General features: G+C 38.3%; 4 protein-coding genes across 4 annotated transcripts in view; 3 read left to right on the top strand and 1 right to left on the bottom strand.

The window, feature by feature from the left end:
• lmtk2 (lemur tyrosine kinase 2) overlaps positions 1-7,774 on the bottom strand; it is a 31,212-nt gene extending 23,438 nt beyond the window's left edge. The window contains exon 1 of the mRNA XM_084744930.1: positions 7,243-7,774. Within this exon, the coding sequence (XP_084601056.1) occupies positions 7,243-7,345 (103 nt within the window). The 5' untranslated portion in view covers positions 7,346-7,774. The remainder of the gene's footprint in view (positions 1-7,242) is intronic.
• A 1,063-nt stretch (positions 7,775-8,837) lies between these two features.
• On the top strand, positions 8,838-13,548 carry pvalb5 (parvalbumin 5). The gene is made up of 5 exons (XM_084744935.1): positions 8,838-9,028; positions 9,528-9,604; positions 11,375-11,507; positions 12,864-12,973; positions 13,273-13,548. Exons 2-5 carry the CDS (start codon positions 9,544-9,546, stop codon positions 13,293-13,295), a joined length of 327 nt encoding a protein of 108 aa, XP_084601061.1. The 5' UTR covers positions 8,838-9,028; positions 9,528-9,543; the 3' UTR covers positions 13,296-13,548.
• A 3,743-nt stretch (positions 13,549-17,291) lies between these two features.
• LOC146309607 (parvalbumin beta-like) lies at positions 17,292-20,523 on the top strand. Its single transcript, XM_084744932.1, has 5 exons — positions 17,292-17,380; positions 18,115-18,183; positions 19,081-19,213; positions 19,375-19,484; positions 20,239-20,523. Exons 2-5 carry the CDS (start codon positions 18,123-18,125, stop codon positions 20,262-20,264), a joined length of 330 nt encoding a protein of 109 aa, XP_084601058.1. The 5' UTR covers positions 17,292-17,380; positions 18,115-18,122; the 3' UTR covers positions 20,265-20,523.
• A 1,626-nt stretch (positions 20,524-22,149) lies between these two features.
• On the top strand, positions 22,150-24,517 carry LOC146309608 (parvalbumin beta-like). Its single transcript, XM_084744934.1, has 5 exons — positions 22,150-22,252; positions 22,947-23,004; positions 23,100-23,232; positions 24,001-24,110; positions 24,230-24,517. The coding sequence occupies exons 2-5, from the start codon at positions 22,947-22,949 to the stop codon at positions 24,253-24,255; spliced, it is 327 nt and encodes a 108-aa protein (XP_084601060.1). The 5' UTR covers positions 22,150-22,252; the 3' UTR covers positions 24,256-24,517.
• Positions 24,518-25,526: the final 1,009 nt, after the last annotated feature.

Below are 25,526 nucleotides of genomic sequence, written 5' to 3' on the forward strand. Positions count from 1 at the left end.
AAAAACACATTAGATGCCCAATTTATTGCAGCCTCTGTAGTGTATCTATGTAATAAACATATATAACGTGTTATTAGAGGAAATTAAAGTGAGCTTTAGTAGGGTACAAAACCATATTTATATCAGACTTTGATTTGAAATAAGTATGCAATATATCATAATAATTTCAGTTATACTATTTATGACCAAAATGTTCTTAAAAAGGCAGAATTTATAAGCACATAAAATATGATCTACTCAGACTAGAGGCTAACAAAAGATGGTCACGTGTATGGACAAAGTATTTAAAAGATGACTGTTTCTTTATGACAAAAGCTCAGCCTTTTATTGGCAGTTAGTGCGAGCCTGTCACCACATGTCCACCTTGTCTTCTCGTGTCCTTAATGTCACTGTTCATTTCTAACAGCTCAAGCGATAGGTAGGTCACTTTTGTCTGTTCAAGTCACTGCTGGGTGTGAGTGAAAAGAAAACATTCACGTCAATGCACATAATTGTAATTTCACAAATCTCAGCCCACTACTTCTCAACATGGCATGATATGTGTGTGTGTGTGTGTGTGTGTGTGTGTGTGTGTGTGTGTGTGTGTGTGTGTGTGTGTGTGTGAGAGAGAGAGAGACTGCGTATCGAAAGACTAGTGAGAATTCGTGTGAGACTCTCCTCCCCATTTTCCCTCCTGTGTTTATTCTGTCTCCCACTGGTCACAGCTTGTCAGGTACATCCTGTCTGCCAGAGGGAGATTCAACACCTACTGAGTCTCCTTCTGCTGGACTACAGATTCCTGACAGAACAAAGCGAGCACTGAATGCATCAAAACTACAAATCTACCTCTAGTTGTCCCGTGTTCTCACATTAACACATATATTATATTCATAAATCATATTCATTCAACTTGTTTCCAATCCGTATTTTTCCCCTGGTCATCCACACCCAACAGTTTGTGAACCATCTGTCTACACTACGCTGCTAAATAAGCATATTTATTCCTGTCCATTGTTTTTCAGTATATAAACTGTGTTTATCCAGATGGGATCAATCTGAAAAAGGTCTCTCATTTGAGTGTGAGGACACGCTTGCTTGGACACAGTCTCATCCTTATATGTTTAAAAAACAAAATTCTGTGCTTTTATCTCATCTTATAGCTTATCTACAGGTGTCATCATTTATATGGGAATAGATATAAATAATATATTTAAGCACTAGCCTCCAACTTTAGTGACCAAATTACATTTTTTCACGACCCTAATGTAAACATAACATTCTTTTAGATTTTTTCATATGGACATAGCCTAAACCAATGACTATACGATTATTATGGATGAAAGAGCCAAACCCTAACCTCAGTACCTGCAAGGTCTGGTGCAAGACTGAATTAATTAATCTGGCATCAAGTCGTTCCTTCTTCTGAAAATAAATAAAATATTCTCCTGAAATTAATCTGAGATAAGAGCTTCTAAATGCTGGAAGCTAGTCTAACAACAAGCTGAGCTGTGATCTTACAACCAGTCTGGTCTGGTCAGATGGAGCAGCTGTGTGTCCAGACAGCATAACCCATCAGAGTGCGGATGAGATGAGCAGCAATCACTTTATCTCCCTGGGGAGCATTAGACATGATCCAAAGTGTCAGCCATTAATGAGATTCATTTCATGTCTACCACAGTACACCAAGTTATCACCGGCAAAAATAGAAAGGATTGCTTAATCTGGTCTCTTACATCTTCTTACAAATGTCGAGTCCCTTCGGTTTTCCCTACTGCTCTGAAAACAAACTGAACCATGACCACAAAACTGACATACATATCAAACTGTGATTTTTGTTTCCCCTATCTCTAGAAATCAAGTGAATCACTACAACTCTGAATCATGTTCGGTCAAAGACAATGCAGACAACTTAACCTTTAGGAATTAACTAGAGATACACTGACTGGGGTGTAAAATTAATTAAAATGTAACTTTTGTGTCCACCAGCCAGGCTAGTTAACGTTACCAGCCACTCAATAGATTCGTTTTTTTTTGGCTGCTGATTAAAGCAAGTCTGCCAGCCACTTGAATATTTTAGCAGTTAATTTTGTGCCCTGATTGTGATACTGAAATATCTGAAACACTGATATTCTGCCCAATACTAAATGACGGCTATTCACTTCAACAGATCTCTCCTCTGTGCTTAAGACTGCAATAGAGAAACAGTGTGGTGAAATATTGATGAGAAGAGGAATTAAAGATTAAATGGGTCTATAGTCAGGACACAGGCCCAGTGGATGTAGCTCTAAATGCAGCTGTGTACTTACATGTGTTAAATTAAAGTGTTTCCTACCTTGCAGTTTCTCATCGACATCAGGAAGGAGGTGACATGTCTTATTGAGTAGTTAGTGTTAAGCATTAGAGTAGGGTATACATGTAATAAATGATAAATTGCACCCTGTATTGATTCAGTAAGGGACAGTGCAATCTATTTTCCAGAGCAGGGCAAGCCTATATTACACAGGACAGGTGGTAACCCATGATGCAGCCCAAAATAATAAACTCAACCAACATAACATGCATTAATAAAAAACAGACTTTACAATATTTTAAATATTGTATGCATTTTGTTTCACATCATGCGCTTGTTTTGTTGTGTGTTATGAACCCACTGCGGTCAAGTGAGCCGTTGTTCGTGAGAATTCGATCAAGGCAGACGGCACATGGATTTTCATGCGCGTCTATCAGTGCTGTTAAGCTACCGGTGCTTGGCGCATCCAAAAAGGATAAGTGAGTCACATTTCAGCAATTCCTCGCCACATTTCATATACCAAATACAAATGATGTTATAGTACACATGATAAATTAAAGACTTTATATCAGTTATATTATTATCTGTTTCATTATATTTAAAAGTTGGGAGGAAATTCACTGATGAAAATCTTTTTTTTTTCTCCAAGTTAAAAAAACAATGTTTCCAAAGTCAGTGAGTAGTCGTGTTAAATAAATATTGACCAAAACACTACTGATCATAATTTTTGCCATAATCAAGCAGCCTTTAATGTTTGTGCAGCAGACACACCTTTGGTCACTGTATGCTTTATGTTTTAACATTACATTATACTGTCATATGTATAGGCATTGGCTGTCATGAGAGCATGTGTGCAACATGAATATTTTTCATGACCTCACCTTGTCATAAAGATGTCATTAAATTTGATTACACTATCATATGCTTTTGTAACAGCGTCATGAATAATTTCCTGGACTTTAACTTAAGTGGTATCATGTGGATTTGTCATAAAAAAAATGTAATTACATGTCATAAGGCCAGTCTTACAACGAAATACAGTAGCAAGACGATTTAGCTTACAGTTACCTGATGAACAAACAGTGGTTAGCTAGTTTACTTCTTGCTAAAGTAGGCTAACTGCTGTCTATCTGGCATTCACTAGTTAGCTTGGTTAGCGATGGAGCTAGCTGCCAAATCAGCTGACTCAGCCCTGCAGAGCCAGGAGCCAAACCTAGCATGAAAACCAACTTGCTATTGTATGCACTGTCCTCAAATTCGCCACTGTCGGTCTTGGAGGCTGTGGTCAGTCCAGTCTGGCAGGGATCTCCAGTTCTGCCAGACTCAGCTTGACACTGAGGTTGTCATAACAAAGACGTTTTTGTCTTGTTTAATGTTAAGTTGACAAAACAAAGACATCTAAAATCACGTAAAGTTTGAATTTAAAATCGCATTATTAACTGAATGTCACTCAATGAGAACAATCATAAACATTTGTTTAAAAAAAAACCTTCATGTACATGACAGGTGTCATGACAGTATCCTTATCTAAGTCTACTTGACATATTCACGAGAATCACAAGCAACAGTTTAGCATACGTTAGTCAGTCAAATTTAGTTTAGTAAATCTTTATTTGGGCTCTTTGGCTATTTTTATGTGAGTTGTTAGTTGACCTGGTGAGGTACAGAGCTATATGTACTCAACAGTTAATGTAAACATGAAATCTCCAAAATGATGTACTGTATGCATTACTGTACTGCTGCCATGTCCCACAACATCAGCCCACTCCCCCCACCGTCACAGCCTCATACTGAGACAGGGAAACCCCTGAATGTGTTCTTCCACTAAGTCCTGCAGGCAAGACCTTCCTGTTACGTTTTATAATTCTAGACAGGCATGAATTTACAACATAATGAAACTGGGAGCGAGCTAATGATAAACCAAAACTTAATAGCTCTGCTCTAGTCGGATCCAAAATATTATGTGCTGCTATTTTTCACAAAACACTTCCTCTGTCTACAGTTCTAACTAAAAAAAAAAAGGATTTATGTGTTTGGCAGGAGCAATCGTTCAGAGAGAATTCTCACTGTCTTTAATGAAGCCAAAGCTCAACTTCACAAAAATCCTGTGAAAAAACAAATGGATGTAATTGTAGGCTTTTTTTTTCTACAAACACCTCCTGTCTGTTTCAGCAGAGCAACAGGGTTCCGGGCAGTGCAGACTCCCAGAGAGGCTGCAGTAGCAGTCAGATAGAAAAAACAGGAGCTGGGTCACGGCAGCTCTACATGGGATCAGTTCTCCTCAGTTAAGCCTTATCTGAGTCATGGGTTCATATTATGACTTGGCAGGCCCCACCAAATGACTCAACTGGTTTTTGGGACCAATACGGCAGGGAGCTGCCAGGTCTTATTTTGGTTCCACTGCATATTTCAGTAGGCATTCACGCAGAGGGGGAGCTGACCCATTTTTTTTTGCAGATTTCACCCACCAGTGTGCACAACAGTGGATGTCTGTACTTTCAGTTACATGCAGGATGAAGGATGGCATTGTCTGGCTGACATGTTTGGGTTCGGCTAAGATTTGTCTGTCTGCTTAAAAATACGAAGCACTAAGCCTCATCAATCAAATGAAGAGTGCAGAGATCTGAAGCAGCCAGTGCTTATGGATGCCCTTGTAAGGATCTATATTTGCAAGATTGTGTTCTATCATTTTTAGTTGTAAATCAGCAATGCTGATAGTACAGCCTGGGGCAGTGCTTACTGAATCACTGAGCAATGTAGCGGAAGGTTAAGGTCAATGTCCTCTTTGACTTACGGTCTCTTCATGCCACTGTCACCTGGCTGTTACTACAATTAAAACTTACTTTTAAGCTTCCCAACTACATTCATCCATGTTTGATGTGTGTAAATAGAGCGCATGTCACTGAAGACCAGCTTTGCAACTGACATTTTAATTATTCTTTTATGTATGATCTCACACACAATTCATAACCTCAATCTTTAAACAATCAAGCATTACTGGACTAAATCTGAAGTTCGTCAAAGAGTAGGTCACTATGTAATAAAAGCATAAAAAGACCATGCTCATATTGCAACATCATTTTCCCGTATGCTGTACTATAATTACACAAACACCACTGTTGCTAATCATTGACTGGTGCTGATAAGCTTGGAATGTGTTACTGTTACACATTACCAAGCCTCACAACAGCATATTCACGTATGCATCCATTCATTTGTCACAAGGAAGCAGGTTATTATGTACCAGGACGCACCACAGTGATTGAGCCTCTTGCTCTTGAAAGCTGCAAAAACAGAGTGAAAATGCTGAAACCACTCCTTTTTCTGTACATGTTCATATGGCATCCACAACATTAGGAGTGCAACAAGTAATTGTTTTAACTGATTCATCTACTAGAATTGATGAAATTGTATGAATATCACCATTATAATGACCAAAATTATCATAGTTATCAGTATTACCATTATGTTAAAATGTATTGAAAATAATACAACATGACTGACACTGAAATCATTTCAACGGGTTTTTGAAAATTTTGAAAACCTCTGAATGATTTGAGGATGATTTTGGGATCACGGCCTTTGCAATGTCAGTGGTTTTACTGAGGCAAAACAAGCCCCCTGCATCTGGGAGACTGATAGTTTACATCGTAATACTAATCATCTGGAATTTTATCACGGTTTGCCATGAAACCAACTGTTTCATCCCTAAGACTGATGTACTATTCTTGGGTTAATTTAAATTCCTAATTTTGTTTTAAATCACTCACAATACGTTATTGTAACATTATGGTTTACTGCTTGTTTGTTGTGTTTTACTTTGTACAATGTGCTTCACCAATACCGCATTTTATTATGGTAATGTCTGTAAAGTCTCTCTGAATTGATCTTAACTATTAAAAACATTGTGGTGAAATGAAGGAAGACTAATACGTACATTTTTTTTGAGAAGCTGTAACCAGCAATTGCCTGGCATTTTTTTCTTGGTGAATGTGTTTAATGATTAATAATCACCAAAAATGTCATCCTTACTTTTATGTTGATAGACTATGAATTACTTAAGAGTAATCTCAAATTAGTATCCCAGGTAAAACAGCTGAAACTGAATTGTTTACATACAATCAATTTCCTTCTATTTCTCTAATTCTGTCTGGGGCAAGAGTCTCTTAAGCAGGCTATTATTGTGTTTTTTCTTCTTTTTTTTTTTTAAATCACACTGGCATGTGACAATATGGATATGAATACACTTTCATCCATCCTAAAATAATCAAATGATCACACCCGTGACAAAACCTGTGATGTGGGAAAACTGCCAGGACACTATCATCAACATCATAGAAATTATGTAAGGTTCACTTGCAAAGAGTAAGAAACAGTGTTTCCATGCTGGTAGGTTGTCCCATAAACTTGGTTAAATGTCAGTGACTGGACCAGCCCCCGTCCCCCGCCCCCCGAAAGGTTAAACATCCCTGCACCTGCAGTAAAAACAGGCTGTAACAGTTAGTATATTAACTGATTTATCACAGCTACACTGGGGACTGCTTTAGGCCTATTTGTGTTAAATATTAAATATCAATCACAATTAATTCAGACTGGATTAATAAGTAGTTTCTGAATTTTGACAGCGGAACGTAATGTTTGTGTTTACCAGTTTGCTATTAATTTCCTGAGTCGTGACAATGACTTTCCATTATGAGCATTATTACAAGATTTACCCGACCATAGAGATAAATAGTAGAACTATTATTCTGTAAACTCAAAACAAACAACAGTCTATTCATACAAGAATTCATAAGACACTTGACAGGTTAGCATGCAATGCAGCCAGGTTGTTGTGTTGTTAGCTTTCAGATGCTGATTAGCAACAGCTATCCCTGCAAATATAAGCTAACAGTAACATCTGCTAGCTACAGTTATAGTGAGTGAACAAACAATCTCTTAGCTGTGTATCAGCTTGCAGTCAGCTGTCTCACCTGATTTGTGAGGATACAGGAGAGGGGCACCTTCAGACAGACACAACGCCGACAGAAAAATCCCACTGGCCAGCAACAAAACATATCCATGGCGGCTCTTCATCCTCCTAGCTTAGCTAACAAAATGTTAGCTAATTGGAATCGTCGTCCTAAACGGTAAATGGCTGATTTGATAGGAAAATAACTGTTTTAATCATTGATATACCGTTAAGCGTCAGTTCGGGCTACAAAAAGAAGCATATTTTCTGTTTCTGTTTAACGTTAGCGACTATTAGCCAGCTAACTAGCTTCAGCTAGCATGTCAATGCTAACAGTTTCAGCTGACGACAGCAAACGCCGCTACAATATACAGCGTTCCGTTGTCCATGGAGACAAAATGAGCGATCACCTTTCACGACCTATCATATTTGGTGTATGTAGCTTAGTGTTGTTAAAATGACCATAGCTAAAGTAAATTAATCAATAGCCCTGACTATCATGAAACACCTCTCCTCCAAAGCGCCATGTTCCTGTACAACGTCACATCACGGAATGAGGCGTAAAACTACAAATGATTGACAGGTACTCAAGCCAATCACAACGAAGAATACCGTCACGTTAAGCACACAGAGCCAATCAGCTTCGAGCTTTATTATCAGTCAGGTAAATCCAGTGCTTTTTATCAAAGCTGAAGAAAGCTTTTCACATCAAGTCACTCGCCGACCATGTGATACGCGCAGTAATGATTAAGACAGACTACCCTCCTTTGTTAAATATTTATTTCAACTATACTTCACCCAGAAACTACCCAGCAGCAATTACAGGTGGGCAGGTGCACCGGGGCTAGCTGAATGTTGCTGGGAGATAGATTTACCAGGAAACTCGATATTTCCCATGATTAAATTCTCATGGTAAAAGAAACAATATGTAACTATATTTTGATCACAATAGCTTCAGAATTAGAAATACTTAATTGATTCCCCAGGAGAAACTGAGTCACATTCCCTTCTCTTCTATTATAATACAGAAATATACTTATGTATAGAGACATTGTATGAAAATATAAAATATAAAACTATGTACATTATACCACAATATATAATACAAAAATCTGTACAAAAAATTTAATTTTAATTAAAATTAAAAATTAAAAAGTATGTAAGATATGTACATTACACTACAATAAATATAATAAATTATATAACAAAAATCTGTAAAAATTTAGAAGTGTGTAACATATGTGCGTTATACTACAATATATAACAAGATTCTATAACAAAAATCTGTACCAAAATTCAAAACATTCATAGTTAATCAATCTAATTACCAGACTGAAAATTATCACATGTATTTGACCTGCTGAAATGTTTTGCATTTCTTGACTATGCCTGCTTCCTGTGTTTTATATCATTATTCCTTATTAATATCAAAATGAACAATAGTAATAATGTTAGTTGTTGTAGCTGTAAAAGTAGTTGGATAAATTTGCACCAGTAAAAATAAATGTACTTCTATGGTTATCAGGTTGGCAAGTCATTATTTTTACTGTACTTTTTTATAAGTGTTTGCAGAACATTGTGAGTGAGAAAATTATCTGCTCTGATTAACTGATGAAGGAGGAGGAGGCGTGTGTTCTGTGGCGTGGGGGAAATCTCCCTGGGTTTGAGGACGGATACGTCAGGTTGCTTCTTGCACTCTGGATCACAAAGCTACGAGAGAGTCGGTGGCTCACAGGCACAGAGCAAAGAGGAGAGGCAGAGATCTGCACATCACAGGCTGAGAGAGCGCCAACCTCACCCAAAGCACGGTGAGTACCAGGCTTTCTGCAAATTCATGTGCACAGTGATGTTTGTGTGATGATAGCTGGCAGTTCTGTGTGTGTGTGCCTTGGAGCATCTCAGTTGTTTTGTTCTAAAGGAGGGTAAAAAAAAAATATAGGATGTTCAAGCTTCTTTGTGTTCAAGTTGCAACAACTTTCTCTGTGGGGAAAAAAAACCCTTTGATTTTGTGGGGGAAAAAAAAGATCAGGAAATTCTCATATGATGATGAAATTTATCTATTTCTCTCCCTGTGGAAACAATCCAAAGTTCTATCTTTTGTTAGAATGACTTTAACTTATTCTCACATAAAAGCTATGACTCTGAATCTTGTTTTTTTTGGACAGAAGACGACCCACAGAGGAATGATTATGTTTAATCTATCTTATGTGACAGAGACTGTTACCTGACAGCAGCAAACACCTGCACCAGCTTCATTCACTGTCAGTTTGCATTTCCTCTGTGCGTGTGTGTGTTTGTGTCCCTCAGGCAGCTACACAGGACCATGGCATTTTCAGGGATGCTGAGCGACGAGGACATCAAGGCTGCAGTCCAGGCTTGTCAAAGTGAGTCACACACACAGCGAAACACACACTTTATAAGCATCTAATCACGTACAGCACATACTTTATAGTAAGTGAATGTGTACCCACTCCCATATTACACAGAGAGACTGAGACTGAGAGAGGCTTGGTTAAACCCACTCCCACAGGGGATACCTGCATGATTTGTGTTGCTCACAGGGGGGACAGGCAGCCTGCAGGTAACCAGGCAGCCATGTGGCAGGAGAGCAGTTACCACCCAGATACCAGAGTGTTTATGTTGAGCATTCACACACAGAGAGGACCAAAATCGCACGAGCTACACCACCCGCAAATCCCAAAGCTCTTAATCATTTATCTCCGGCAATTATGTCTGCATGACAAGACAACCACAGCTCAGCCGCTCCGATGAATATCAAATGTCAGCGCGTGTGTGCCCTTTACTGAAGGAAACCCCACTGTTGGCAATGTTTTAGGCAAAGTAACATTCAAACTTTGCCAGTAGTAGTTCATCATTTGCATGTATCAGCAAAAGGAGGTGATTTATTTTGAGTGATTGAAAACATTTGATGAAAGTGGGGATAAGAGACAAATCAACTCCTAAATCATTTATTTTTTAGGCAGAATGTAAATCTTTTAAAGGTATAGTTCAGCCCTAAATCAAAGCTATGTATTTAACCTCTGGCTTGTGGTGCTATGTATCCATGTAGATTGTTTTGGTGTAAGTTTCTGAGTTTTAGAGATATCATGCCCTCTCAACAATGTAATGGAACTAGGTAGCACTCTGCTTGTGGTGCTAAAAGAAAGAAAAAAACAAAAAAAAACCCACTCATCATAATTTCTGAAAAGCGACACTGGTGTTGATTTTTTCAAATTGTTTTGGCACCTTCAGCGCCACAAGCCGAGTGCCATCCAATTCCATTATATAGTAGAGAAGGCAGACATCTCTATGGCTGATAATTCAGAAAACCCAGCAACTCACACCAAAACAAGTTAGATGGATAAAAAGCACTACAGGCAAGAGAAAAACTATGTATTTTTGATTTTGGGATGGACTGTCCCTTCAATTTCTCATACAGTGGCTTCAAGTCTTATTCAGCAACTCATTTTAGGTTGAGGTTACCCATCCTAGATCAAAAATCACTCTTAGTGAGTTTTAAAGCTACTACAAGGTGTTTTAATTGGTTATGAAACAGCCTCAATTTAATACCAATGCCTCTCTAGGACCTACATAAGCAAACCAGACCATCACAGCGAAGATTCACTATTCCTATATAATTATTCTTAATTCCTGCTGCCGGGTCAGATTCTCCTTGAAATTAGATTGAATGATTCATGACATGCAGATCAGAAGACCCTATGTTTACATTTTCACAGGTAAAATTACATTAGCCAGTTAAAAAGAAGCAGAATGAGATTTTTATTCAGATTATTTTATTTTTGACATTATATTTTGTGATTATGGTCATGGAAAACACTACTGCTTTTAATCAACACCATATGAAAGTTCTTTGTGGTTGCTTTAACATTTAGGTTTGCATTAGACCTATGGGCAATATTCAGTGTGCTTTGACTGTTTCAATGGCATAAGAATACAGCCTATAATGGTATAAGACAGTGATGCGCTACAGGGTGTATATTGGTAAATGTCACCGGTTGAAGAATGAAAGTCATCTGAGCGAATGAGTTAATGCGACATCTCTATTCAGCCCCTCACCATTCTGTGATCGACCTCTCACTCCCACATCTGTCGTCTCTTTCTCTTGCTCTCTTCGTCTCTCTCTGCTTGTGTAGCTCCAGGCACGTTTGACTTCAAGTCATTCTTCGCACAAGTGGGATTGACCGGCTCATCTGAGGCAGATGGGAAGAAAGTGTTTACGGTTCTGGACCAAGACAAGAGCGGATATATTGAGGAGGAGGAGCTGAAGTAAGGATAGAGTGTGAGTGTGTGTGTGTGTGCATGTGTGCGTGTGTAAATATATTTGAAAAACTCAACAGAAATGTCTATGCAGAAATCATGACCTGGTTTATCAATTTAATCCATAATCTGAATCCCTGTGCAGCAGGAGGCGTGCATCTACTCATGGGTGAGAGGTTTGTGCTTGTGCACAAAACACACAGAATCAGGAATTTATAGCTTAAGCACATTGTATTTTTTGATGCATTCTTGCTTTAGTCATAGTGTGAGAACTTTATTAATAAACGTAGATATCAAAATACCTCAATAAAATATGCAGCATGTTAACATGGAAACAAATGAAAACGCAAAATGATGCTCAGTGCTGGCATGACACAAAAAGACAGCATAGAAGCTGAATAAATACTTTGTTGGCTGCTTGTCATGAAAAGAGGTTTTAAGTCCTTGAAAGTCTTTTTCACTGTCTGCTTCAGCTTCATATGTCAAAATAAATGAACAATAGCATAGCCTCATGAGATATACGCTCACCTTAGATGAATACAGTCCCTCAGTGAACTTCACCGCAGTGGCAAATCCAGTGGGGAATATTACCTCAAGAGAAGAATGTGAAATACAAACAATGAACTAATGCATATGAGGGTACAACATTTTTAGCCACTTATATTCATTTTTGCCTGTTATACTTAAGATTTTAACATTTAAATTTTAACCATACATCAAATGATTTATTTATTTACTTTTTATCATAGTAAATCATCATAAACATTAAAATCATCCTTCTTGGCTGAGCTGTAACCTCTCCTCCATGAGTAGATGCACACTTTCTTCTGCGTAGTGATACGGTGTTTATATTGAGTAACCAGGTCATGATTTCTGGAAGGAAACATCGATGTTGAGTTTTTGAAATGTATTTTCTTGTGGTGCTCAAAGCATCACAAGCCAAAGGCTATCTCTTCAGCTAATATCACCATAACTCAGCAACTCACACCAAAACAATCTAGATGGATAAACAGCACTACAGGCCAGAGGAAAACTATTTAATTTTGATTTGGGTGGGAACTGTACCTTTAAGCACTACAGACAGGATACTGATGGGTGTGTGAGTGTGCATGTGCGTGTTACATTTATGATTGGACCCTCAGGCAGAGATCACTGTGTGAATGGAACAGCATTTCTGCTGTGAATGAACTAAGTAATACATGAGGAGGGGGGGATTGGTGAGTGAATGATGGAGGGGAGGAGGGGGTGTTGAGACAGCTCTGAAAGCCCTGGAGGAGGAGGAGAAAATGCCATCAGAAAAGATAAAGTCCGTGATGATACAAGGTTGAACTTATTGCTGATATATTTTTTTTGCACACACATCAGGCTGTTCCTTCAGAATTTCTCCCCCGGGGCGAGGGAGCTGACTGTGGCTGAGACCAAGGCTCTGATGGCTGCAGGGGATAAGGACGGAGATGGCAAGATTGGGATGGAAGGTGGGTACATGCATGGACGTAAAAACCTAAAAAAAAAAGAAAGAGTTGTCAAAAACAGATGATAAAAAGAGCCCTCTGTACAGGGGAGCTGTCCATTACTTAGTGCTGAAACTGCAGTCTAAAAAAAGCACATTGAAACAAACATAGGCTACTCAAACAAGCAAAAGTGTAATTTGTTGTTTGTTTAGCCATCCTTCTTAACTCTAATGTTGTATGACGCTGACTTTTTGCCTGGAGAAAACTGTTGTACTTATTAGGGATCTCTCACTGAATCCACTGTTTGTGTTTCTCCCCCACAGAGTTCTGTGATATCCTGAAATAAAGGGATTAGAAACACACATGGCCATGGCTGAGTTTCCCTATTCTGAATGATGGGTCTCTTTTGGAAATCCAGATTGATGCAAAGACCAGAAACCTCAGATAATCTGTACCCGCCTGCTGCTCTTCCCTGTTGATGTGATACAATAATGTGTAACATGTTTGGTGGACTGACAGCTAAAGCTGGATATATTAGTTGTGTGTGGTAAATCAATCAGGTACCTGGAATGGATTAATAAATGTGCTTAAAGATGTGATATCACTGTGTACCGTGTCTTATTTAATGGCAAAGTATAGCATTTCATTAAAACTTACTGTAGTGACATCCAAGCTATCCAGGGGGTATAAGCTCTCAGAAATTTTCTCAGGGAGCTATTCTGAACAGACAGGGGTTTTTTGTGCACTTTCATAACTGTATGCTAAAGGACATTTGTGATTCAGAACTTTGCAAATCTCTGCTGGTTGCATCTGGCAGTTGTGGCGGCATTGCAGTAGGTGCTTCACCATTTGTTGCCCAATAGGGATCTGCACTCTACTTAGTGCACTCTTGTAGTCTGAGATTCAGCTCAGCACTGTGTGTCAAGTTTTTGTAGTCATAAATTTGTGATAAACATTGTATTTTCTTTACGCAAATTTGAAAAATTCAAATTTGAAAATTTAGAGCAGGCGTGTCACATGTGCGGCCCAGAATTGACCCGCCAAAGGGTCCAGTCCAGCAACTAGATGACTTTACAAAGTGTAAAACATTGCAGAGCAATCATTAATTCCACACCAGAATACAGTCATCTGAAAAAAATAATATATACATATTGTGGTTATATTTAAAGATATTGAACATTGTTGTATCTTAAAAGGACACTGGTAGAACAAAAATGTTTGACTTGTAAATGGTTTGTAAGGGCAGGGATAACTTAACCTTCCTCATTAGCTTCCACTTCAGCTGGTGATGTGTGGTATGCAGCATTTCTAGATCTTTGCAAGTTGTTTGAATCATGAATAAGTAAAATACTATACTGACACTCAAACATCAGTGGAAATGGGTCACTGTAGTTTGTGTGTGTTAAGTTAATTCAAGGGGAGAAATATTAGTTTTAGTAGAGTCTGTTATACTCCTCTTGAATTTGTTTGATAGGATGCTGTCTATGTTCTCAGTTTAAGAAAGAAGAGGACAGTGAACATATCTTTCAAATGTTAAGAGGTATCATAACATCTGTTCTGTCTGTCATAAATATTGAAAATATAACTTTCCTTTGCAGACTTCACTGTATTATATGAATCTGGACTGTAACTTGACTGGTTGGTGGACACATACAACTGTGAGGCAGTAATTCTATTTTTTGACTGCTCTGTTTTACACAACCATTGACAGCTGACTTCTCAATCTTCTTAACCAGCTGCTAGGGGCCGGAGGTGATCCACGACCGCTTCAGTTTAAAATCTTGTTTCAGCTACAGACATCGTATGTGGTGGTCATGTTAATGTTGGCAGAACTTTGCAAATCTCTGCTGGTTGCGCCTGGCAGTTGTGGTGACATTGCAATCGGTGCTTCACCATCTGTTGCCTGAATCTGCACTCATCTAGTTTATTAGTTTTTTGGTCCATAAAATGTCAGAAAATTGTGAAAAATGTTTCCCAAAGCCCAAGATGACATCCTCCAATGTCTTGTTTTATTCACAACCCAAAAATATTCAGCATACTGTCATAAAGCCTAAAGGAAACAAGAAAATATATAGAAGAATCTGAGATTTTTAATCTGGTTTTGTATAAAAAGATTAACTTAAAAGATTATTTAAAGAGATAACAATTAATTTATTATCAAACAGTTGGTGATTAATTTAATAGTTGACAAGTATTAATTGCAGCTGTTTAATGCATGCCAGTTTCTACTTTTATTCCACAGTTTCAGAGTAAAATATTCTACTTTTTAACTTTAGTACAAGTATACAACACCTTTAGTTACATTTTTGCATTTAAAAAAAACTTTTCTCATTAACTCATAACCATTCAGTTTTATTTATTCAAGTTAATTAAACTTCTGAAATTATAAACATGAGTTCTTCTCTAAAGAAACATGATGGAGCATATCAGCAGACTTCCCAGCATGCACTGTTTGAGAGTTAAAACTTTCTTTTTTATAGTCTGAAGAAAACATATGAGGAGTGTTATATACACACATTACACATGTACACTCGCACATGTGACACTAACAAGTTTAAAAAAGTTTATATTTACATTGTACTTAAAGTAAATTGTCCTAATTATACTTAGATACTTTTACTTAAGTAAGGTTCTAAACGTAATCCTTTACTGTAAATGGTTTGAATACTTCCTCAACTACTGACGATGGTGTAGACCCCAAAGTTTTGTCCCTGTTAGCACGCTTGAAATTCGACTCACTGCATGTTGAGTTCAGACGAAGCTTATGGAGATATATGGTAGCCTACGGTAGAGCCGGTTAATGCAGGACAGCATATCGGCTGAGCTGAGACAACACATATCTACCATCTGAGACCATCTCAGGGCGGTGTTGCAACACCAGTCCTTCAGATACAAGAATGGAAAGCCTGACACTAACAATAAACTCGTGATGAAACTGAGAAGGATACAACTGTGTGGGACATAAAATGCTGTTAGATGTTTTTGCTTGTTTTTTAATCTAACTTAAACATTTGTGTATACTTCTATAAAATGCTCATCTGTATCAGTAATTTTAACTCAAATCTATATTGTTTTATTCTGTTCTATCTTAGTTTCTCTATTTAGTGTTTATATTGTTGTTCCCTTGATATTTCTTGCACAGTAACAGAACAGAACAATCCATTCATTTCTCTGCATGCTTTACTTTGCATCTCTGTGTGTAACAAATAAAGTTGATAATGCTTGAATTCTTGAATCTAAGTAATTTAAGTAGACCAACTTCTGAGCAGCCCACCACAGGTCCTGTAGGGATACACAGCTGGTATCATTTAAGATAAAACACATCATGAAACAAGTTATGTTGGACGGATAATGCACATTAATTGGCTGTATGGGAACATTCAATCTATCACAGAGGAACATGTCTCTATGATCATATAATACTACACTGATAACACAAAGGCGATAAGGTTGGGCGACAATTTATATGCATATTATCTCAATATTCTTAGGCTCTTTTGTTTTTGATGTTAGGGCTGCAAATTTTGTGCATTTTCCTTAACTGATAGTTGAAACAAACAACTGATTGATCACTGATGATTTTTAGGATACAGATTATACTTTTTTTCTAATTATTTTTCTGATTTTAAGTTTCCTTATTCAACTAATGGCTCTGATAGACAAAATAATATCAAAGGAAGGAGTGATACAGACAGTGGTGCAGTGAGGACATTGGTATAATGAGTAAGTGGGTAAAGCCAAACGACAGAGCAGCTAGAACAGTCTGTTCAGTTTAGAAAATTACATCACTTTACTACAGTGCAGCCTTTAAACCCAAGGAAAGACGACACTTATGCCATATGACAACATGATACCCAAAATCTAAGCTGATAAACAGTCCCATATCACGATATCAATATTATATCAATGTAAAGCCCAGTCCTAAAAGGTAAAAAACAGGAATAGTGTTTCTGAAGTCAGTATTGTCGGTGCAGTTCAATTGATTCCTTAGCGCTCGTCCTTGGATGTGGCAAGTTTTTCTCTCACAAACCAAACTAGGAGAAAGCACCGTCTGCCTCTCAGACATGTCAAATCATTACTTTTAGATTCTTGGGTGAAAATTTACAACATCGAAATCAGCATCTTAAGTGTTGGCTGTAAATCAAGTAGGTGCAACATGCACCGTCAGTCAGTGAGGGCCTGCGCGCTCAGGTTTCCACACGTCTAGCTATAGGCTTCCCGCACACATGGTAGCATCCTCATTTGTTCCCCTAAAAATAGGTCGAGACTACTAGACACATTTTTTCGAAACCCATGCATGTTGGTATCTGATACTGAGACCCAAAGCGCTGTAAATGGTGTTGCTCAGGACTATAAAAGAGAGAGGCGAGGAGGCTTGAGGCATTCAAACGAGTCCGCCTTGGTTTTCACTCGCCTCAACGCAGCGCAAAGGTGAGTGGGAAGTGCGCCACACTGACGGGCACAACGGGCTTCAGGCTTGGAGATCGCCGTGGACTATAACTTTAGAGAGCAATGGAGCCACGAAATAGCCAACACAAGGACCACAGGACGATTCAAACAGTGCGAGAAGGAGGCCAAACTTGATTTCTGAAGGATTTGTGGACGAGAATTGCGCTATTTTGACCGGATGATTTTAAAATCCGCACCCAAAGCTATCAACGCGTTTGACTTCCTGCAGCTGCATGTGATGATTTGGCCTCTAAGTGGGAGCATCAACTATTTATTTAGTGCCAGAGCAGCAGGATAAAGAGAGTCAGGCCTGCGTGTGACATCCTGAAGCAAAGAGTAGCTCTTCAGCCTTTGCAAATTAAAGCAATTAATTAGTTGAATCCAAAAGAAACAAGTGGGCATTTTATGCTTTTAGATGCTTTTGTGTTGATCATGAATGAACTTTCATTCTCTGGTGAGGCTAGAGATAGTCTTGTTTCAATAATTGGAAGGTGTCATCTGGACACTGATGGATGATTGGCGATTTAAAAACGCACAGAAAAGTCATACAAGATGAGCTGCTTCCCTTCTAAAGTCACTGTATCGTAGGCCCACAGATACAAAATCAGAAATGAAAATGCTTTGCTTCATATTGTTTGCAATGCAATAATATGACAACTGTACTGTACTTGTGCTGCTTATACTAACTCTGAGCCTTGTCTTCTCTCCTCTCCAAGAATAAAAAATGGCCTTCGCTGGTGTCCTCGGTGATGCTGATGTGAAAGCAGCTCTGGATGGCTGCTCAGGTGAGCTTCATTGTCCTATAGTATAAATTGTTGAGTGCATTATGCACTGGACTCATTTCTTCATTCACATTATTATTATAATTATTTGTATATAATGACTCTTCACTGCAAATTTGTTAAAAAGAGCTACAATACGAGAATCTTCAGTTTTGATACAGTACTAGTATAAAATAAATAATACCTCTTTCAATACCATGGTAAAAACACAAATATTTTTTAGGCACACGTAATAGGATCTTTTTACTTCTTTCAAAAAAAAAAAAAAAAACAACAACAGCCTACCACAGTTCTGGTGCAGAAAAAGTCACTGAACACTGTTTGGATTTGCTGCAATTTAAATCTGGCAGGACAATTAATACTGAACTGAGGTATTGGATGAGCTCTTAGATCACTGCTTTGATACCTTCAGTACATTCGATAGTATTAAATGTTAGTATTGTATTGTTTTTAAACACATGGTAGTGAAAAAAGTATGAATACATCAATCATTTTGACATTATTTAGTACACAGTAAATTATACACTGCAAAAATACTTGAGAAAACTCATAATTTCAAGGCAACTTTGTAAATAAACTTATTTATCTGAAGACTAAAGAAGAAAAGTAAATTATCTGAACAAAACATTATTAGATGGAAAAAATGAAGAGTTTGAGTTGGCTTAAACCTCAAACATCTGTTAAAGTAAGTTGCCTAGTTTTCTCAACTTTTTCATTTTGACAGAGTATAGTGAATACACTGGACTCAGTTCTTCTTCCCCGTGTTTATTATTTGCACATTATGACTTCTCTCTGCAAATCTGACAAAAAGCAAACAAACAACTTGTAGAAATGGTAGCACAGTTATGCCATCACATCAGTCTGTAAGGTCCTATAAAGCTGTTATCATTTGTGTTCCAGCTGCTGACTCCTTTGACTACAAGAAGTTCTTCAAGACATGCGGCCTGGCCAGCAAGTCCGCTGATGATGTCAAGAAGGCCTTCGCCATTATTGACCAGGACAACAGTGGCTTCATTGAGGAGGAGGAACTCAAGTAAGACACTCAAGCAGCGCACACTTAAGCAAACCATGCACCATATCTAATATTACTACACTATAAATCATGCACTGAGAGTTGCACGGTGACTTACAACAAATCACTGCAGTCTGACATCTTCACATTGTTAACAACTGCTGTTTTTTTTCACCTGGCAGGCTGTTCCTGCAGAACTTCTCTGCTACTGCCAGAGCACTCACTGACAAGGAGACCAAGGCTTTCCTCGCCGCTGGTGACAGTGATGGTGATGGCAAGATCGGAGTCGATGGTGAGACTTGTTTTTCCTGCTTTTCTTTCAGTGTAGCAGATTAATTTCGATGCCTTTTAGCAGTGGACTAATTAACCAGCACTGACTTCTAAAATCTGCACAGACCTACACTGAAAACATGCTGATTAAACTCATCATTTCAAGGCACTAGATTTTTGAGTTTCAAACCAAACTCAAACTCTTAAATTTTTAAATAAACTAAACCAAGTTTAGTGACTTTAAAAATCTTTTTTAAATACAAGTTTCTTTGGGGTTTTTAAAGTTGAGTTTATCTAAATAAGAGATGCAAATTATCTCAACAAAGCACCATTAGTTGGTGAAACTAAAAATAGTTGAGAAAACTGATAATTTCAAGGCAACTTCCTTGACTCAAAGTTTTGAAATAAACTAGACAAGGTTTTGCCTAGCTATAATCTTTAGGTGAGAAAATTTACTTTTCTTCTTAAACTTGAATTTTTGAGTTTTAGAAATCCAAAAACATTGTATTTCAAATGCTGTTCACAGTGAGCTATGAACCAAATTGTCTCAACAAAACAATATTAGTCAGTGAAATTTTTGACCTTTTGAAGTTTGTGTTGGACTTGAACCTCAAAACTGTATTAGCCATTTTGAGTTTTCTCAACTTTCCACTTTTATATTGCAAAGTTTTGGTCAGAATGTGTTTCCAGTTAGTCCAGATCATACAACCGGGACGACATAAGGATCTGAATACATTTTGTTCACTACTAATTGCAGTTTCATTCTGTTTTCACAGAGTTCGCTGCCCTTGTAAAGGCATAAATTTCCATTGACCAAGATCCCCCTCTTTTCATGGAACTCCTTGCAAGACTCAGTAATCATCAGCTGAAAGAATATTTTTTATACCTTATTTATGAGTTGCCTGCGGATTATTTCTCAACATGGAACACATTTTTACTGTGAATGTTATTCATTTGTGTTAAATGTTTTGAAAAATGACTTGTGCAAACTGTACCACACCATCTGCACTTTTGAGGAAGAGTGAAAAACCAGGAATAAATACTCTTTTGGTGTAAAGTCATCTCCTCTAGGTCAGTCGTTTTTGTTTTGGTCCAGTATGACCCACTGTATTCACACAGCTGTGGGACCAGAGGTTCCACCTGCCAGGGATTCTGAATACTTGCGAGGTGCTGAAAGGCAATTGAAGTGACTTGCCCAGCTCTTGTTTTCATAATTGGTTAATGGGAGGGGATTTTTAGCTGGACTCAGGCCATGAGCTGGCAAACAGTGGGAAAGGCCCTTGGGCTTTGCTCGCATGCTCCCTGGATCCAGGAAGGTTTGCAACGGATAGCTGTCACACATAGTGTAATTAGCTGGTCTGTTCCAAGGTCTTTTTCTCCACCAACTGCTGCGTAGTCAATTAGATGATGTGCTGTGGCAACAGGAGGGCTATTAACAGCCCCTGTTACATCAGCAACCTTTCAGCAGGTTGAATCTGGTGCATAGATGCAGATCTTTTTAGTGGTCTTTTAAATGATTCAATTAGTTTTCTTGCACTGTTTGGAATGCACCCAAAAATATTCTTTACAAATATATTGGCAATATGGAAATATTCAAGTCAGATAACAAATCCAGGGGGAGTTTTGAATGCTTAGAGAACTAACTGCATGTCAGCAATAAATAAAGCCTCAGCACTATCAGATGACACCCTGAGCTTGTCACCACCAACCAGTGGTCAAAACAGACAGGCTTGCTGGCAGCAGTCAGCCCATGGGACAGTGCTGCCACCTACAGGACAAAATGAAGATGTTATACAGTACAGTCAAGAATTGGTTTCTCTCTTTCTTAAACTTTACGACTTTACAGAAGAATCTGCTGAGCAGCATGAACATTAACATGTGCTTTAAAACACTGCAAGATCATTCATAGGATATGGACTTACAAAGAAAAGGGGTTATGTGCAATCAGCAATTGCAAAAAGATCCACTTTGACTCATTAAGACAATAGTAATTTTTTTTATTGTATTGATTTTTTTTTAAATATGCAGGTCAAAATGGGACTGACTGATTTGGAATTTGTATTGTTTCAACGCAGCATATGTATGACTACTATGTGCTTAATTTGAATGTGAGGAGATTATTAGAAACTTAAATACTTAAATATGCTCCGAGATGCAGGGTAAATCTGACAATGCACATGATTGTACTGACAAAATACAATCTGACACATATAAGCAACGATCAAGCAGACTGTATCAGTCTTAGACAGCACAAAGTGAATCTTTGCACACTCTAACTGATCAGCACAATTTCTCCTAAACACGCCAAGTAGTCTTGACTGAAATATTAATGATAGAAAAGGACATGCCTTCCAAATCAACAATATAACATGAAAAAGAGGGGAAATAACCAATTAGCGCCACTTACGCCGGCTCTAACGCGCGCATTCCTCCGTATCCAGCGTCCTGAATACGGTTGTGTGACCGCAGCACTTCCAATTCGCCATCCTCAGCAGTGCGCAGGCCTATTCTTAGCGTTGGGGGGATACTAAAGACTTCTTCAAACGCACCTTTTAAGCGTCTTCATTTGTGAAACTTAAAATAGAGCAGTTCTTTGGCCGCTGCCACCTGCACCCCCACCCCACCTCCCACCTCCCCCTCCTCTTCCTCAGCGGTGTCAGTTATCTCATGCCTCAGATTTCCGATAGAGCGGAACTATAAAAGGTCACCGGGAGCACCGGGAAGATCACTGCAGTCGACTTCGAGTCTTGTCTGTGTCATCTGTAGCCTACAAAGCAAAAGACAGAAGAGGTGAGTCTGAATGAGAAGGAGGCAGAGACAGAAAGCTGGGGACCCGTGCGGACAAAAGCCGCAGCATCACGCATCTTGGGCATCCTTGAGAAAACATGAAAGATTTTTTTAGCCTTTAATGTGGACTTCGCGTTGCAATGCAGCATCCAAAGAAAGAAAGTTTTCTATTTTTTTTTGATGCATCAAGACGTGGATTACTAGGAGTTGCAGTGTCAATCTCAGCCACTCCAGTTGGATTTGGAAATGCAACGTGCAAACATGCCACTCAGACAGAAGTGGATTGAATAATTTGAAATCTGAAATCTTTTTATTGTAATTTATGTCTGGTCCATTTGGAATAATTAACAGTTTGGACCGAACTACTTTGCTGCTTTCCTGAATGTGATTGCCATTACTGCGTTTGTATTTTAGCTTACCTTTAGTATACTTTTGATAGTAAATTTATTTACTATATTAATCTACTTTCTGATTAATAACTTTTTTACTTCTAATTGCAAACTCTGGCGCAAGCATTTCCCTCAAGATGAATTAAGTTCGATCTTATCTTATCTTATCTTATCTTATCTTATCTTATCTTATCTTATCTTCAACAATATGTAAAGCTGAAAAGTTCCCAGATGGCTTTGCAGCGATTATCACTCAGTACTCCTTAGTTTAAAAGTATAATAATGGTTTTTATTTGATATTTCTGCAGATGTCCTTCGCAGGTCTGGCTGATTCCGATGTCGCTGCAGCCCTGGATGGGTGCAAAGGTGACTCTGGCTTTTTGTTTGGAGCATCGATGCATTTATTTGAGGAGTGCTGTTGTCGTTGTGTTTATATAAGTAACAAGCTGAACTGATTTCAGACGCTGGCACATTCGACCACAAGAAGTTCTTCTCTAAGTGCGGTCTGTCCGGCAAGTCCTCCGACGACGTGAAGAAGGCCTTCGCAGTCATTGACCAGGACAAGAGCGGTTTCATTGAGGAGGAGGAGCTCAAGTAAGACACACACACACACACACACACACACACACACACACACACACACACACACACACACACACACAAACACTGGAGCCAGGTGTTGAATATGAAGTGTGCCTCAGCCAGTGGTGGAAAGTAACTTAATATATACTGTCCTTAAGTCAGTTTGGACATACTTTACTATTTTCTGATGCACTTTACTTGAGTATCTCCATTTTATGCTACCTCATTCTTCTACTCAACTGCACTTCGGAGGCAAATATTGTACTTTTTACTCCACTAAATTTATTTGATACTTTTGGTTTTTCTGATAATACTTTTCTGCTTCTACTTAAGTAACTAGTTTACATTATTTTACAGTATTTTTAGACTATGGTATTTCTATTTCTACTTTCTTTCTGCAGTAGAATCTATTGGAACTACTTCCTTTTTTACTAGAAAGAAAGCAGTTCTTGAATGAAGCTGCTCATAACAAGGTCTGTGGATTATCTTGAGTAATTGGGTCATGATTACTAGAAATATACATCTGTATTTCAGAGTTTATCGAATGTGTTTTTTGTAGTTTGAGCACCACAAGCCGAGTGACATTTAATTTCATCATATTGAAGAAACGCAGAAATCTCCATTGCCAGTAACTCCAAACACCAGGACAAACAAGATGGATAAATAAAATAAAAACATGGATTTTTGGGTGAACTGTAAAAGATGAGTACTTCTTCCACCACTGACCTCAATCAGTGGGAGCTGAGGTCTGTTAATTAACCACCAACCATCTGTCTGCAGGCTGTTCCTGCAGAACTTCAAGGCTGGCGCACGTGCTCTGTCGGATGACGAGACCAAGAAATTCCTCAAGGCCGGTGACACCGATGGTGACGGCAAGATTGGCGCTGATGGTACGGACTCCCATAAATGCTTTCAGCAACAGACAGAGTGGTTATTGCCATTCTTTGGATATTTTAGGTGGTAAACAGGCACCAACTGAGCATTTTCTTCTTCTTCTGTCTCCCTACAGAGTTCGCTGCCATGGTTAAGCATTAAAAATGGCAACTGACCAACAACGCCTGCTCTGATGGAACAACAAAGCCCACGTCGACCTCCCCCCTTTTCATCTGAATATATAAATAATTTTTATACATTTGCTGAAGAGACGTTTCCTCCTATGCAACACACTGTCCAAAATGATGATTGTGAATGTCGCTCGGTTGTGTTCATGTCTTAAATATGAATTTTGCTTATTGTAAAATCATGCACTTTCCAGGAACTAACGGTAAAAAAGAATAAATATTCTTTTGCTACGGTCTTATGGGGCTTTCTAGTCTTGATGTCTGATGTGTGTCTTTCAGTTCTTGAACACTCAACAGGGCAAAGTCATATGTTTTCTCTCATTGTCTCTCTCTAATTCAATTTTATTTATTTGTTGACATAAATACATCTGTGTCACTAAAAAGCATATAAATAAGATAGTGGAGTGAAAAGGAAGTCAGATCTCCTGTTGCAGTTGGGTTGTGGCTGTCAGAAGTGAACAGCTACATAACTCTGGAGAAGATAAACTACTCAGTAATAAATAATATACATTTAAAGGTGCTGTTGATAACATTCAACCACTAGAGGTCACACTCCCCCATTTCACTTCATCTAAGTGGCTGCCAGGTTGCTGTAGCGGTTGCTAAGGAACCAAACATCACACATCTTACACAGAGATAAACAAAACATGCTATTTATGTGAGATGCATACTATTTATTACAGGATGCAAGCACTGGACACAGTGCCAGCAAATATATCCCACAATGTAGGGCAGTAGTGATGACAACGACTTAACTTAAGAGACAAATGCAGATCAAGACATAATCCCTTTCAATCATCACTTATGACCCACTAGAAGTGTGTGGTGGCAGCTGTATCTACAGAGACCCTGGCCACAGCCTGTATCTCCTTATTTTCTCATTATTTTGCTGTACTCATAATGCTTTACCAACACAAAACACTGGTATTTGCAGTCCTTGCATCTTTCCGGCATATTTACGAACAGCTCGGATAAATCGTATTGATTCTACCTTTAAGTGTGTGTGTGTGTGCGTGTGTGTGTCTGTGACAAAAAATGAAAGAGTGGATAAATAAAAGGAAAGCAATTGTTCTCCAAACAGGCCATGTGGTATATAATTCTCTCCCCCTAACACAAACATATACACACGTATGCACACACACACACACATGCCCCACACAGTACAAAGTCAAATCAAATTTTACTTACTGATCTTTTCTCATTAACTGCACATAAATATAAAAGTTTTATTAATTTGAAATGATG

The sequence above is a fragment of the Lutjanus erythropterus genome, chromosome 19 (assembly GCF_056507025.1).
Source record: "Lutjanus erythropterus isolate fLutEry1 chromosome 19, fLutEry1.hap2, whole genome shotgun sequence".
In the NCBI taxonomy this organism is placed as follows: Eukaryota; Metazoa; Chordata; class Actinopteri; order Lutjaniformes; family Lutjanidae; genus Lutjanus; species Lutjanus erythropterus.

Bases quoted from the DNA above. Each gene is read 5' to 3' on its own strand.
- pvalb5 (XM_084744935.1), top strand. From the start codon at position 9,544: ATGGCATTTTCAGGGATGCTGAGCGACGAGGACATCAAGGCTGCAGTC. The intron at 9,605-11,374 runs GTGAGTCACACA...CTGCTTGTGTAG, and splicing joins TGCAGTCCAGGCTTGTCAAA to CTCCAGGCACGTTTGACTTC. The intron at 12,974-13,272 runs GTGGGTACATGC...TCTCCCCCACAG, and splicing joins TGGCAAGATTGGGATGGAAG to AGTTCTGTGATATCCTGAAA.
- LOC146309607 (XM_084744932.1), top strand. From the start codon at position 18,123: ATGGCCTTCGCTGGTGTCCTCGGTGATGCTGATGTGAAAGCAGCTCTG. The intron at 19,214-19,374 runs GTAAGACACTCA...TTCACCTGGCAG, and splicing joins ATTGAGGAGGAGGAACTCAA to GCTGTTCCTGCAGAACTTCT. The intron at 19,485-20,238 runs GTGAGACTTGTT...CTGTTTTCACAG, and splicing joins TGGCAAGATCGGAGTCGATG to AGTTCGCTGCCCTTGTAAAG.
- LOC146309608 (XM_084744934.1), top strand. From the start codon at position 22,947: ATGTCCTTCGCAGGTCTGGCTGATTCCGATGTCGCTGCAGCCCTGGAT. The intron at 23,005-23,099 runs GTGACTCTGGCT...AACTGATTTCAG, and splicing joins AGCCCTGGATGGGTGCAAAG to ACGCTGGCACATTCGACCAC. The intron at 23,233-24,000 runs GTAAGACACACA...ATCTGTCTGCAG, and splicing joins ATTGAGGAGGAGGAGCTCAA to GCTGTTCCTGCAGAACTTCA.